At 44.5% G+C, this 16,194-nt stretch overlaps 1 protein-coding gene across 1 annotated transcript in view; it reads right to left on the reverse strand.

The window, feature by feature from the left end:
* Window positions 1-2,441: 2,441 nt before the first annotated feature.
* LOC140720664 (uncharacterized) overlaps window positions 2,442-16,194 on the reverse strand; it is a 35,668-nt gene continuing 21,915 nt past the window's right edge. The window contains 1 exon segment of the mRNA XM_073035516.1: window positions 2,442-3,076. Within this exon segment, the coding sequence (XP_072891617.1) occupies window positions 2,600-3,076 (477 nt within the window). The 3' untranslated portion in view covers window positions 2,442-2,599.

Below are 16,194 nucleotides of genomic sequence, written 5' to 3' on the forward strand. Positions count from 1 at the left end.
TTAATCTCATCATCTGGGAAAGCTGTTTCTTTTAAAGCTTCAAACTCAGGGTCTTGGTTCTGTTCTGCGATAAATTCGTCTGCATCGACAGACATTTTAGCCATACTTCGAGTTCCTGCGCAGGAAGGATAAATGTTAAAATCCATCTGTGGGTCGTCAGTGGTTGGGTTAGTTGTTAACTGCACTGCAGGAACAACTTTACCATTTGCCAGGTCATTCACTAACAGCAAAGTAACATCTTCCTCTGGTAAACTGGAGCATACTCCGATCTGAACAGGTCCTGAAACCAACCCTGACAGTAAAGTTACCTTGTGCAATGGCACGGAAACCATGCCGCCCCCAATAACTTTAATAAGATTTACCTCACCAGTGTTAGTCTCATCACCAAACTTTAGAACGCTGTCTGATATAAGTGACTGAGAAGCCCCAGTAACTCAAAGAATTTTCACTGGTACCGGGGTTGACCCTTCCTTTACTAATACAAACACATCTGACATAAAATGATTGAATCCCTTCTTAACTCGGTCAGACCTCTCAGACCTTAACTGAGCCTGAAACAGAATGTTCAGAACGCTGTGGGTTGATAGGTGCTTCAACATACTGAACACAGGCATTAGGGACTGAATCCTTTTCCTTTTTCTTCTTCAGGATGGAACAATTAGCCATCATATAACCAGCTTTCTTACAATAGTAACAAGTGAGACCAGAATATTTCTCCTTCAACTGCTTCCCTTCATCCTTACTCTTGTCACTAGTCCCAGCTTTAATTTCTGGTTTACCCTGGTGATCCCTGCTACTCTCTTGGAAGCTCTTATTCGGGATAATCTTAACCTTATGAGTAAAAACAAGGTTGCTATTCTATCAGACTCCTGCAAAGTGGCAGCATCCTATTCATCTAAATAGGTCTTTATGTCATCAGGAATGCACCTTTTGAATTCTTCAATTAAAAGCAACACTTCCAAGCTGTTACAATTATCATTTATATTTTTACATGTGCACCGGCGGTCAGAACACACAAACTTCTCATAAGCAAGTTCCATATAAGTCTGTTTCACAGATTTCTTCAAATTTCCAAACTTTTGCCTGCATGATTCTGGGAAGAACTCGTAAACTTTGAGAACAGACTGTTTCACTATGTCATAATCAGCTGCTTCATCAACTGTCAAAGCAGAATAGGCTTGCTGAGCCTTCCCCTTAATTACACTTCGTAAGAGAAAGGGCCAACCCTCTTTTGGTAACTTTAAACTTTCAGCAACCTTCTCAAAATGCTGAATGTATATATCAACCTCTGCCTCGTCAAATGGAGGTACCAATTTAACTTCCCGACTGGCCTTAAACTTATCACTAGAGTCTAACGCTAGACCCCTTTGCTGCAATCTCTCTATCTTTTCCAGCTCAAACAGCCTCTGTCTTTCTGCTTCCTCCCTCTGATTTTCTGCCTCCCTAGCCTCAAACTGCCCCTGCCTTCCGCAGCCTTTATCTTTAATTTTTTCTCACTTGTACTGGATCTCAAGCTCACGAGGTTTACTTTCAGGAAACACCTCCAACTCCTCCACTTTAAACACTGCCTCAGATACATAATGTTCAGCTATTATCCTCTGCATCTGTGCCCTCCTCATTGTCGATTTCACCTTAGAAAGTTTTAACCTTCTAGTAAGACTCAACAACTCAATCCTTCTGGCGTCCTCTAATGCCTCAGAGGTTGGTGCTTCCTGACATCTATCAACATCCATTGCTGCTGATTTTCCACACACAAATTAATCAAAGGGACTTCCTCAATGAAGTCAATAATTAATGACAATGCTCCCAAAGCTGTTAATATCTCGGACACAGGCCCAATTTTCTTATGAATCATAAAACCTGGAGTCTGTTTTTTGAAGTTAAAACTATCTTTATTAGAATCTACTTATAATATAGTAACAAGCAAGATAAACAAAAGATATATTGTTATGTGTATATATATATATATATGTGTGTGTAAATATAACTCCAAAACAATTGAGCTCGCGAGAAACAAGGCTTGGAGTCTTGAGATGGCAAAGTATAAAAGTTCAGTTCAACCATGGAATAGGTGATGTGAGAGATATTTGTAATCCAGCGTAAATGTTGAGAGAAGGCAATTATTTTGAATTGCACAGGTTTGATGGTGGTAAAACGAGAAAACAGTTGCTGTAGATTTTATCTGTTTTCATTCCAAATCCACATACGAATTATCACCGAAAGTGACTTGTCACAAAGGATATTGTCTTCAAATGAATTACCCCACCACACGCAGGCAAGGGTTAACACATCAGTGGTCTTCACAGGATACCCCAAATCAGATCCACTCCTATGGATCAAACGAGGTGACATCCACACATTCGATGTATGCTGATCGATAATTAACCCACCCTTATGGGCATAGGAAAGTTGCAATCAGTGACCCTTGGCAACTAGTTCCCTGGTTTCGATCCTATTTTTCCTCCTTCGTCTCCGTCTGACCCTGAGTGTCTGTGTCCTCGATTAAAACTAAACAAATGGCGAGCGATGCAAACAAGCTGCAAGTCAGACTGATTTGCCCTCTTAATCTCTCTCTGTCTCTCTCTCTTAAAATGATAGTCTACAGCAAACAAAACCTAGGGAATCGTAACAACGGCCACTCCCCAGTGTGAACTGACTGGTGTGCCAGTAGTTGGGATGACTGAGTGAATCCTTTCCCACATTCTGAGCAGGTGAATGGCCTCTCTCCAGTGTAAACTTGCTGATGTCTCTGTAGATGAGATGACTGAGTGAATGTCTTCCCACAGTCTGAGCAGAGGAATGGCCTCTCCCCAGTGTGAACTGATTGGTGTCTCTGTAGGTGAGATGCCAGTGAGAATCCCTTCCCACATTCTGAGCAGGTGAATGGCTTCTCCGCAGTGTGAACTTGCTGATGACTCTGTAGGGTGGATGAATGGGTGAATCTCGTCCCACATTCTGAGCAGGTGAATGGCCTCTCTCCAGTGTGAACTCACTGGTGTATCTGTAGGGTGGATGACACAGTGAATCCTTTCCCACATTCTGAGCAGGTGAACTGCTTTTCCCCAGTGTGAACTAACTGGTATGCCAGTAATTGGGATGACCGAGTGAATCCCTTCCCACCCTCTGAGCAGGTGAAGGCCTCTCTCCAGTGTGAACTCGCTGATGACTCTGTAGTGTGGATGACTGTGTGAATCCCTTCCAACAGACTGAACATGTGAATGGCTTCTCCCCAGTGTGAACTCACTGGTGACTCTGTAGGTGAGATGAATGAGTGAATAACTTCCCACAGACTGAGCAAGTGAACGGCTTTTCCCCAGTGTGAACTCACTGGTGTGCCATTAGGTCAGATGAATGACTGCATTATTTCCCAGAAATTCAGCAGATGACAGCCTCTGCCCGGTGTGAACTGACTGTTGTGTCCACAGGTGGGAAGACTGACTGAATCCTTTCTCACACACAGAACAGGTGAATGGCCTTGCCCAGTGTGAACTTACCTTCAGTTGAGATGACCGAGTGAATCCATTCCCACTGTCTGAGCAGGTGAACGGCCTTTCTCCTGTGTAAAATGACGGGCGTGCCAGTTGGTCAAATGCACGAGTGAATCCCTCCCCACAGTGTGAGCAGGAAGGATGGTCGATTGAATTACTTGCTCCACTTTTTAAACATCTAGACAGAGACAGCAAAACTGGCATGCCAAGTTTGAGATCCCTGGAGACAAATTCCTTCTCATTTTTAACCTGTAAAAAGATTTACAAAATACATTAATGGGTGTAGGACAACATTTCAAGTGAGATTACTTGAGTTGCCAAGGTTTGATCACCAATTTACTATCTCACCTTGAATACTGAATGACTGAACCTTCGTGACCAAACTCCCTTATGAGAGTTTGTCAAGTGCCTTGCTAAAGTCCATGTAGAGAACATCCACTGCCTTGACCTCCCCATCTATTTTGTTTCCTCATGTGGATTACCATTCTGATCTTGCAGAGGATTAATTTTTTCCCATGTAATCTTTTTTTACTCTTAACATATCTGCAGATTCCCTGAGGATTCTCCTTCACCTTGTCTGCTGGGGCAACCTCATGCCTTCTTTTATTTCATTCATAAGTGTTCACTTGAATTTCCTGTATTTCATAAGTACCCCATTTGTTCCTATCCGCCTGTACCTGATATGCGTCTCCTTTTGTTTTGATCTGGGAGAGGAAAGCCAAAGGGGTGATAGAGCTGCATGCTGGGAGGTGGGGGTAAGGGGGGGGGTGGGTAAACGAAAGTTGCAGGGGGAATGGGAGCCTGAATAACTGAACAGAGAGTGGAATGTTTGTGCAGATAGTTGTTGTTCAGTCCTCAAAGTCAGGAATGAAAAAGTTGAGCATGATGCAGTGAATATGCTGAGCCCTGAATATTTCAATACAAGGAGCAGCGTAGGAAAGGTGGATGTGTTCAGGGCATGGATCAACGCCTGGAATTATGATACTAGGATCTGGCTGCTTGGGACAGGCTGCTTTATGGCAAAGGTATAGATAGATAGATAGATACTTTATTCATCCCCATGGGGAAATTCAACTTTTTTTCCAATGTCCCATACACTTGTTGTAGCAAAACTAATTACATACAATACTTAACTCAGTAAAAAAATATGATATGCATCTAAATCACTATCTCAAAAAGCATTAATAATAGCTTTTAAAAAGTTCTTAAGTCCTGGCGGTAGAATTGTAAAGCCTAATGGCATTGGGGAGTATTGACCTCTTCATCCTGTCTGAGGAGCATTGTATCGATAGTAACCTGTCGCTGAAACTGCTTCTCTGTCTCTGGATGGTGCTATGTAGAGGATGTTCAGAGTTATCCATAATTGACCGTAGCCTACTCAGCGCCCTTCGCTCAGCTACCGATGTTAAACTCTCCAGTACTTTGCCCACGACAGAGCCCGCCTTCCTTACCAGCTTATTAAGACGTGAGGCGTCCCTCTTCTTAATGCTTCCTCCCCAACACGCCACCACAAAGAAGAGGGCGCTCTCCACAACTGACCTATAGAACATCTTCAGCATCTCACTACAGACATTGAATGTCGCCAACCTTCTTAGGAAGTACAGTCGACTCTGTGCCTTCCTGCACAAGGCATCTGTGTTGGCAGTCCAGTCTAGCTTCTCGTCTAACTGTACTCCCAGATACTTGTAGGCAGGCAGAATCTTATGGAGTATAAGAAATGCAAGAGAACACATAGGAAATAAACCAGTATGGCTAAAAGAAGGCATGAGGTTGCCCTCACAGAAAAGATGAAGGATAATTCTCTGAGATTCTAGAGATAGATTAAGAGCAAAAAGATTTCAATGCACAAAGGTGGTCCTCTGGAAAACCGGAATGGCAATCCACATGTGGAACCAAAGCAGATGGTGGAGATCTTAAATCTTAAATATTTTTCCATCTCTGTTTACTCAGGAGATGGCAAAGAGTCTATGGGAGTGTGGAAAAGCGGCATTTAAATCGTGGACCCTATACAGATTAAAGAAGAGTAGTTAATTCACTGTTCAAAATAGATATAAATCTACAGCATATTCCAGACCATTCAGCCTAAAATGTTGTGCCAACCATGTAACCTACTCTAGTAACTGCCTAGAATTTCCCTAGCACACAGCCCTCTGTTTTTCTAAGCTCCATGTACCTATCTAAGAGGCTGTTAAAAGACCCCATTGTATCTGTCTGGACCACCGCTGCTGGCAGTGCATTCCACGCACGCACCACTCTCTGTGTAAAAATCTTACCCCTGACATCCCACAGTATCTATTTCCAAGCACCTTAAAACTATGCCCCCTCGTGTTAGCCATTTCAACCCTGGGAAAAACCTCTGGCTATCCACACACACAATGCCCCTCATCAATTTATACACCTAAAAAAGGCTCTAAACATAAACAAGGAAATTATACATTGGATTGAGGATTTGTTAGAAGTATATAAAATTATGAGGGTATAGATAGGGTAAATGCAAGCAGCTTTTTCCACTGAGGTTGGGTGGGACCACAACCAGAGGTCATGGGTAAGTGGGGAAGGTGAAAATTTAATGGGAACATTTGGAAAAGCTCTTCACTGTGATGGCTGTGAGAGTGTGGAATGAGATGCCAGCACAAGTGAATATGAGCTTGGTTTCACCACTTAAAGGAAGTTTGGATGGGAGCCTGGATGGTACGGGTATGGAGTGTGATGGTCACAGTGCAGGTAGTTGCATTAGACAGCTTAAATGTTTTTTCAGCATTTACTAGATGGGCCAAATAGCCCATTTCCGTACTGAACTTCTCCATGTTTCTATGACAGAGAAGCTGGCCAAACTTGTTTGGAAGGGAAAGATAGGAGTGACAACGGAGCAACAATGGCTGGAATTTCTGGGAGCAATTCGGGAGCTGAGTGATTCCACAGAAGTGGAAATATTAGAAAGACAGGAGGACACAACCGTGGCTAAAATGAGAAGCCAAAGCCAACATAAAGCCAGAGAGACGGCACATAATAGAGCAAAAACTTTTTGAAACCAACAGCAGACAACTAAAAAAACTCAGATGAGCTCAGTGTGTGGAATCCTGATATTGTAGTCATTAATGGGTCTTGGTAGCTCCCAACAGTCTGAGGTATTTAGAGGAACAAAATATCCGGGGCCTCGATATCTCTTGAAAACCAAAGTTCCCTGCACCAGTTATCTCTCAACTTTTATTTTGGCAGGCACATACAAACTCCACACCCTCAAAATTTCACTTCTGAAGGCCTCCCACTTACAAGTACTCCATTGCCAGGAAACAGCCTGTCCCAAGCCGCACTTGTTAGATCCTTTCTGATACCATCAAAATTGACCTTTCTCCAATATAGAATCTCAACCCATGGTCCAGACCTTTCTTTTTCCATATTTCCTTTGAATCTCATGGCACTATGATCACTAAATTCTGTCACCAGCCTTGGATCATTTCCTAACAGCTTATTGCACACTTCTACGTCGGGAATTTTACATACTGATTAAAGGCACATTTGACAAACTTTACCCCATCTAGTCCTTTTACAGTATGGGAGTCCCAGTCAATGTATGTAAAGTTAAAATCACTTACTGAATAAACCTAAGTTTATTGACATGGTCTACAATCTCGTTACAAATTTGTTCCTCTAAATCCCTCAGACTGTTGGGTGTAAACAAGTCCCAATAATGGCTACAATATCATAATTCCCTGTCCTGAGCTCATCTGGCTTTCCTCCGATGCTTCTTGCATTGTGATATACACAGCTCAGCACATTCATCGCACCATGCTCAACCATTTGATTGCTGACTCTGTCTGAGGTCTGAACAACATCCTACTGGTGTCAAGAAAACAAACTCTCCCACATTATCATAAAAACAAAGGAGCTGATTGTGGACTACAGGAGGAATGGAGACAGGCTAACCCCTATTAACATTAATCAATCTGTGGTTAAGAAGGTGAAGAGCTTTAAGTTCCTTGGTATAAACACCACCGAGGATCTCACATGGTGCCCTGACGAAGGGTCTCGGCCAGAAACGTCGACAGTGCTTCTCCCTATAGATGCTACCTGGCCTGCTGTGTTCCACCAGCATTTTGTGTGTGTTGCTTGAATTTCCAGCATCTGCAGATTTCCTAGTGTGTACGTACCGGCTGTGTTGTGAAAAAAGCACAACAGTACCTCTTTCACCTCAGACAGCTGAAGAAGTTTCGGATGGGGTCCCAAATACTAAGAACTTTCTACAGGAATGTAATTGAGAGCATCCTGACTGGCTGCATCACTGCCTGGTATGGGAACTGTACTTCCCTTAATTGCAGGAACCTGCAGAGAGTGGTGTGGACAGCCCAGCACATCTGTAGATGTGAACTTCCCACTATTCAGGACATTTACAGAGACAGGTGTGTAAAAAGGGCCCAAAGGATATCGGGGACCAATTCCACCACAACCACAAACTGTTCCTGCTGCTACCATCCTGGAAACAGTACCACAGCAAAAGGACCAACAGGCTCCTGGACATCATCTTCTACCAGGCCATCAGACTGATTAATTCCTGCTGATACAGTTGCATTTGTATGTTATATTAACTGTCCCATGTACAAACTATTTATCATAAATGACTATATTTTACACATTGCAAATTTAGACGGAGACATAATGTATAGGGAGGATCGATGTAATAAAGTCAATTCAATTCAATTCACCCTCTCCACTATCTGTTCTGTCATTCTGGCTCGCATTCCCCCTACAACTTATTTTAACCACATTAACCCTCACCCCCCACCCTACCACTAGCAACCATTACCACTAGGATATTAGTCCCCTCTTGTTCTGTTCCCCTAACTATCGAATCCCATATCACCCCTTTGACTTTCCTCTGCCAGGTAATCCCCCCCAACAGTTTCTAAAGTGGTCCACCTGTTGTTCTTGGGGGATGAGCACTAGAGTACTCTGCAATGGCTATTTACCCTCATTCCCCTTCCTGACTCTCATCCCGTTTCCTGTGTCCTGCAACTTGGGTGTAACTCACCTCCTAACTATCACCCCCTCCAACTCCTGGATGATCCAGAATTCATCCATTTCTTGCTCCAACTCCTTAAATTGCAGCTGAACACACATCTTGTAGGTGAGGGCATCAGGGACACTGGAGGACTCCCCACCTTCCCACCAATGTCCCCTCAAATTTCTAATGACCATTGTGCACATAAATCATGTACTGTGCATTCTTTCACCCAGTGACAACATGTGCACAGTGAATTTTATCTGGAGAGGTAGGAACTTGGATCTCCTTTGGGTTCGATCGAGTTCATCTGCACTCTCACAGAACCTATGTAGCAGGCCTGTAATGGGTAATGAAGGATTTGCACATTGCCTATATGTGGTTTGCCTGCTAAATTACACTTTAAAAAGACAGATTTCCAAATATCACTCCACTTCTTCCCACTTGTAAATTCTCCAGCAACTTTTGCATCGCCACAATACACACATCAGTTTCTGTATTGTACATAAAGATTCCCCCTGAACCCTCCCCCAGGTGACTGACAGTGGTGAACTCAGTGATGGCAATGCCAATGAATATGAAGGGAATGGCAGTAGTTTGTCTCATTGGAGTCTGGCACATTTGCGATGTGAAAGCTACTTGTTGCCCAAGGACAAAGGTTTTTGATGTCATTATCTTCCCAGACAGAATGGGTCAAAACATGTCGTCACGGGCAGAAAAGTCCAGAACAAACGGAGTTAGCTCAAGCAACACACACAAAATGCCGGAGGAACTCAGCAGGCCAGGCAGCATCTAGGGAAAAGTGTACGAATGCTGAGTTTCTGGTGATTTTCTCAACTGGTTATGTAAAAGACCCGAATTTGTTCCCTTTCTCCGAGTTCCTAATCCTTGTATTTAGATAGCTGGAGCTCAGCTCTGTCTGAGAGATCCATCGGGTCCCATTCCCTCAACAGTCGGTGTACGGATCGTGGGGCTGAGAGACGGGGAGGTGAGCAGGACTGTCCCGGGATTGCGGGGTGCGGTGTCGGAAGGTCACAGCAATGGTCCCTCAGTCGGTGTTTAGGACAGTCGCCCGGAGATAATCACTTAACTGAGTCCGATCCAGAAGCCGTGCTCCCGAGGCCTTTCGTGATCTGCGCGCATGCGTGATATTCGCAAACGCCATCAATCTTGACGCCTGCGCATGTGATCGATGCTTCAGCGCCAGCGAAATTTTTAATGCAGGGCATTATCGGTAATCAAGGTGCCGTTAAAAGTTTCTGCAAGCTCCGGTTCCATCTCCAAACCTCAGTTTTTTTTTGTATATAGAAAACTCAGGAGCTGTTTTAACGCAGAAAGCGGCTCCCATAAACAATATACTCACTATCAAAGTGTATCTAATGCCCAAGTCCAATCCACAAAGGCAGATATAAAACACAGGAGATTCTGCAGTTGCTGGAAATACAGAGACGCACATACACACACAATGATGGAGGAACTCTGCAGTTCAGGCAGCAACTAAGCAGAGGATTACAAAAACAGCAAAGGGAAAAACAGAGAGCTGAGAATACTCTGCCGCCGACCCGAGGGTGCGGCAAATCCCGTACCACCATGGCCGGCATCTGACGGCCCAGTCCTGCCCGGAATGTCCACTGGAATTCTGAATAAAGGACAGGATCCAAAATATCCCTGGTTCTTCCGGACCACATCCCTCCCATACTAGTGAAATGATCCTCGGTGGTGAGGGGCGGAGGGAGAGGCATGTGTGGCTTCCGATTCGGGGCCAAGTAGGGACAACGTAAAAGTTTAAATCCCCATACATGTAAGGCGGGATGAATTTTTAGAGTACGGGGAAGATGTGATGTGTATGTTGCCGGGGCAGTTTCCCTCATGACTTTAGAGAGACGGATAAAGCGAGGGGCTAGTTTCCGCCATTCCAGGTTGAGTGGACGATCTTTACTTGAACAAAGACCCGCTTGTCAATATTGAAAGAGGAGCCAAGCCGCCTGTGTCTGTTGGCCTTGGCCCGCAGCCCGGCTGAACTTCCTTTCCGAGTCTCTGTCCTTGAGACACCTTTGAACAAATTACTCGGCGGAGGGGACCCCGACATCTAATTCCTGAACAGGAGACTGAGCGGGCAGAAACTCAATTTGACATTCGAATGGGGTCATAGCCAGCGGTGAATGCTGAAGGGTATTGTGGGCGGACTCGGCCAGGATTAAATAGTCACTCCAAGAGGACAGATTCCCGGACAGAAGGGCTCGCTCTAGGTCCGGGTCCGTCCTCTCAGCCTGCCCATTATTCTGAGGGTGGAACACCCACTGGCACAAGCTGATGGGGAGGATCAGAGACATTGCCGGGTGTTGGTGGCGAAGAGGAAGATTCAGAGGGAGGGTTCAGTGAGGGGGGGGGGGTGTGTTCTTTGGATGTGTGTAAAACGTGTGCGGTGGGTGTCGGTGATTTCAATGCGAAGGGCCTGTGCTGATGGAATGGACTCGGGGGGTTTCTGTGTAGGAGGACCGGGCTCATGCGGACAGGTTATTGGAGGAGACGTGTGTTTACTGGGAGGTGTGTTTAATGAGCAGGCGAGCTGAGTGGGAACGGTCTCTGGTGGAGGGATGTGGGTACAGCCCGTCCGGAAGGCGCTGGGTGATTGGAAGAGGTTAGAGGAGGAGTTGTGGTGACTGTGGGGGCTGAGAGATTCCGAAGGTCAGTATCTGTAGCTACTTGGAGAGACGCGTAGTCAGTGTGAGATTGTCGCGCAAGAGGCGTGTTTTATTATCGGGAGTCACGATCTTCAGTATTTTATTTCACCTGCTATATTTCCCATTAACCTTCCTGTATCTCGCGGTTATGTCCTCCCAAAGTTTTCCCGCTCTCCATTAGTGATTATAAAAATTTGGAAATGCTACTGACATCTGAGGAAGTCCAGTGTGAATCCTTCACCGGTCCGGAGAAGCAGCAACATTTCAGGGCTTGATTCTGCAGAGTCGCTCTCCCCGTTATTGCACGATATAAAATCTCCATGGCAACCCGATTATCCAACAGCTTTTGGGAGTCAGTAACTGCCCCATTGCATTAGCTTACGCATCTTCTGCTTCACTGAAGGGTTCCCCCGTGTTACTAAGAAGCGATTATTTTTAACAACTTCGTTCTAATGTATCGCAATTGTCCGAGTGAATGCAATTGAGCCCCTTCCCCGCATCTCCATCCTCTGTGTGGAATGTGTTTTGACTCCCGGTCAGATTCTTCGAGACACATTGACTGTATTCTTCTGGTATCGACCGTCCACAGTCCTTACACCCACTCTGACTCTGCCTTCCAAATTCTCAATCATCCCGGCAGACTCCACACATCATCTCTCTTCTAAGGATAATTTATTGTAAGTTCTACTCTCCAAATCGTCCATATAACTGAAAGCCAACGTTCTTAGCATTTGACTCTGTCCTTCAAAACTTCTATATCATCCCGGCAGATTCCATCACAACCTCCCGTCTTCCAAGGATAATCTAACCCCTCTCGCCAAATCACCCGTATCACTGATAGCAAACACTCTTAGCAATTATGTTGCAAGTTTATCGTTTGATTGTCTCGATAAGAAGACAACATAAATAATAAAAATTAACACTGTGATTGACGTTACTGAAGCAAAATTGCCGGGCACACATTAGTCCGACTGAAGATAGTATCTAAGATGAAAACCAGGCAGCTTCATAATAATAAATGACTCGTGACTGCCCCCTACAGGAATAGGTGGAGTAACGCATTCCATTTCGTCCAGTGTGATCACATGACATTGTTTTATCACATCCATTTCATGCCTTATTCCTCAGCAGACCAGCAAGAGCTCCCGGCCCGGAACGTCGACTGTACTCTTTCCCATAGATGCTGACTGGCCTGCTGAGTTCCTCCAGAATTCTGTGTGTGGAACCTGTAATTCGACAAGAAGTGCATCAGCTGCACGAACTTCCTTCTAAAACCTTCACTCCACGGAATATAAACATCGAGAAATCGCCATTGACCGCGGTATTCGTGAAATATGGTGGAAATGCTTTCCCGCCATACAGTCAGCATGGAGCGTGGGGAATGCATTCATAGCCTAAGAACGTTGCTGGAACTTTGAATTCGGTTAAACTAATCAATAGAATAAAGTCCCGCCTCTCACTTTGTCTGGGAAGTTAGTCCCATAGTGACACGCGGTTATACATTTCATTTGGTTCACGTTTGTAAAACTACCGTCCGGCCTGTTCCTGACCAACAACAACGAGACCGCTCTCACTGCCGACTGACATGTACAAGCAATTTATTCCGTTCATTTACAACTGATATTTGTGGCTGTTGCCGACTGTGTCAGCGATCCTGCTCCACACGATAGGGGAAATGTGTGAAGGGGTTAACCGATGGCATTGGAGAGCGAGGGGCTGGAAACGGAACTGCAGGAGAGCGAGCAACTCCGGAAAATTTGGATTTAACTTATTTCCTCTGTCCACAATGCCGGTTATGAGATCAGATCTCCATTGCTTTTAATTATTCTTCTACATTCTTCAGGTTTTATCTTCCGTCCGTTTTAATCTCGGAAAACACTGTAATAAAATGAGTTTACATTTATTGGAATCGCACTGACATTCCCTAATTCCGAACATTACACCTACGGATAAACTCAGAGAGCGCGGCTGCATCACCACTGAACGATCCTTTGCTCTAATTGTGTAACGTTGAATGCGCTTTCTTCACTAAAAGACATTTAACCCCACTGGGCCGTTATACAGCACCATAACCGATTGTGTCCGGCTGATTTTACCGTCTGATCATGCAGGTAGAATCAGAAAAGGCACAGCGGGAGACCCAGCATCTTCCAGTAGCTTCGGCATTTCAGAATTATTTTCCTAAGCAATGAAAACACGGGGCACGACTTTGTCAGTCAGAGACAGATTACTCACGTCAGGAACGAAATACGCAAAGGAATAGGTCTGAATTTTAAATCAGTAATCAGACTCTGCCGGTACCTGCGAGTAGAAGTGAATTCAAGGTTTTGCTGCATATCAAGTTTAAAACATTCAAATGGGGATCACTGAACTGAACATACGGCAGCCCCACCCTTTCTGTAACTTTCCCTAGGAAAAAGTAACGGAAACAAAGAGGCACGACATGTGCAGGAATTTCGAGACAATTCTGATGTTTCAGTGATTAAAAACGACTTCTCATTGCCTTAACGCTTTATCAGTGATGCACCAATTGGGATTGCGCAGTATGTTTCCAGAAATCCCGAATCAGACGAAGGAGCAATTTCAATGGCGGGGACTCGATCGAGATATGAAGTCGCTCCGCTGATTGGGACGTTTCTCCCGAAAGTGTCTTTAAATGCTGCAAACCGGGCAGAGATCAAAATCAGCACGTCAGCTTTATATTGAGTTAATCCTGGGTAGGTAGTGTCAAAAATAGTTAATTCAACGCTCTTAATTAGATAATCTGTACTGTTCGTGCTTATTTTAATATACAGGCTGCCAACGTGTTAGTGGGACAAGGACAGACGTCTGAATTTCCGGACGTATCGCACTCTTTTGAAATTGGAGAATGATGACGAATATATTCAGTCCAGCAGGAAAACCAGACAGAAAGTCGCCAGATGATTCTGACTTTGAACTTGCATTTTAAAATCTAAGAACAGGCGTTGAAGGCTTGAGAAACCGGTCTGATGTGTCTTTGAATCAGAATAAATGTAATAAGGCCATAAACCCTTGGAAAAGAATTAGGCCATTCGGCCAGTCGAATCCGCTCCGCCATTACATTATGGTCGATTTATAATTAATTTTCTGCCTTCGCGCCCGTAACCTTTGACGCCCTCATTAACTAAGAAACTGTAACACTCCAGCTTAAATCCATCCAGTGTCTTGACCTGCACCGCCGACTGTGCCAATCGATTCACAGATTTAACGTGCGTGGCTAAAGGAAAAACTCTTAATCTGTGTTCTAAATTGACGTCTCCCAATTCTGTGTCCTCCCCTCCTAATCTCCCCCACTACTGGAAAATGCCTTTCCAAATCCACTCTATCGAGGCATTGCAACATTCGAAATGTTTCAATCAGATCCCGCCTCATTCTTCTGAATCCCCGCGAATACAGACTCGGAGCCGTCAATTCACAGCAATTGTTTACAACCCAGTTGCGTGCGACACGTGACACTGCAAAGAGGTCACAGTTCAATACCATCACAGTCCAACATCCCTAGGAAACAAAGAACCCCGAAATATATAAAGCAGGACATTAGCTTGAATGATCGGGACAGTAATAGCTCGAACTCAATGTGAATGTATACATTTTAGAATGAGTGTAAGGAACAAAGCGTAAGGTCTTTAAACTTGCTTCTAGTCGTTCCCCATGTTCGATATCATTACTGTGAAGGGCCGGTGCTGTAAACCTGCTATAGCAAGGACAGCCTGTATTTACTGTATGGAAATACTGTCAGGCCAATGGGAAATGTGTCCCGATGTGCTGTCAAATTGGAGAGAAGTTCGGCCGAACAAAATGATTTCTCATTCATATTGTGAGCTTCGATTTATGCTGCAACTACAGAGCTTCAGCCAGACAGAAAACAAAAGCAATAACCGTGCAGAAATATGTCAGTATAGCAGTAAACTGGAACATTCAATTTAGCGAAAACACCGATCGAGAGAGAGAGAGAGAGAATGAACGCTGTATGTCCAGCACTCTGCAAACGTTTAGGTAATACACACCTCGAGAATGGATATATGTGTTTTCAATATTAGATATCCGGGTGATTTAACCTGCAAGGTAAAATACATTGCTACGGGAGGGATGTAATCAAACGCTGTAATCAATAACGGGAAAGGAGAGTCTGAATGAAAGGCGATGCAGTCCTGCTGGGAAGAAATGTAATCACTGAGAACAACGTTTTCAGGGAGTTTAATTTATTACCATCCCTGTGGATCAAGTGTGGGATTACTTCCGATATTGGAACATTATTTGACGCGTTCTTCTGAGCGGTACAGACTTCTAAAAAAATTCGAAGCTGAGGTAATGGGGGAGAGCAGAAGAGCTTTCACCTGCTCTCTGAATCTGGTCTGGGTCACTCCGTAGATAAATGTATTTGTGCAGCTGCTGAAATTCTGAATCACAGAACCCCAAAACTGTGCCTGAAAAAGTCGAATAGACATTTCCAGGTTTGTGTGGAGGCATCTCATGAGAATGAAGGCCAGAGTGGTTGTCGCCCAACAGAGAAGGAAACTCGCCGACAGGCTGAAGAGCAGAATGATGGATTGTCTCCTACTCTCCATCTCCGGATCTCGCTGTTTCCCGAAATTTCCCCGTCCCTTCAGCCCCCTACGGACTCTGCTCGCCGCCAGTATCTGTCTGACGGTCAGAGCATTGAGGGTCAGAATGAGGAAGAAAGGAAGTAGCGGATTCAGCAGACGGTCCACCCAATAAAACCCCTCAAACGATCCCGAAATAAGAAGTACGGACCTACCGAAACAGACCCAGTTACACTTTACCAACAACGCTGTTCCTTCCATATATATGACATAAAATGGTATGTTTTTTAAACAGAAACCGATAGATACTGCGCCAATCACTATACCCGCAGTTTTGGGGATGCAGTATTTTGTTTTATATTCAGCGGAGCAAATGGCCACAAAGCGATTGAAAGTGAAAGCGACAGTAAACCACACGGAACAGTCAACGGCCACGTGACACAGGACGTAGTGGACAA

Source organism: Hemitrygon akajei, unplaced genomic scaffold (genome assembly GCF_048418815.1).
Source record: "Hemitrygon akajei unplaced genomic scaffold, sHemAka1.3 Scf000045, whole genome shotgun sequence".
NCBI classification, from domain to species: Eukaryota; Metazoa; Chordata; class Chondrichthyes; order Myliobatiformes; family Dasyatidae; genus Hemitrygon; species Hemitrygon akajei.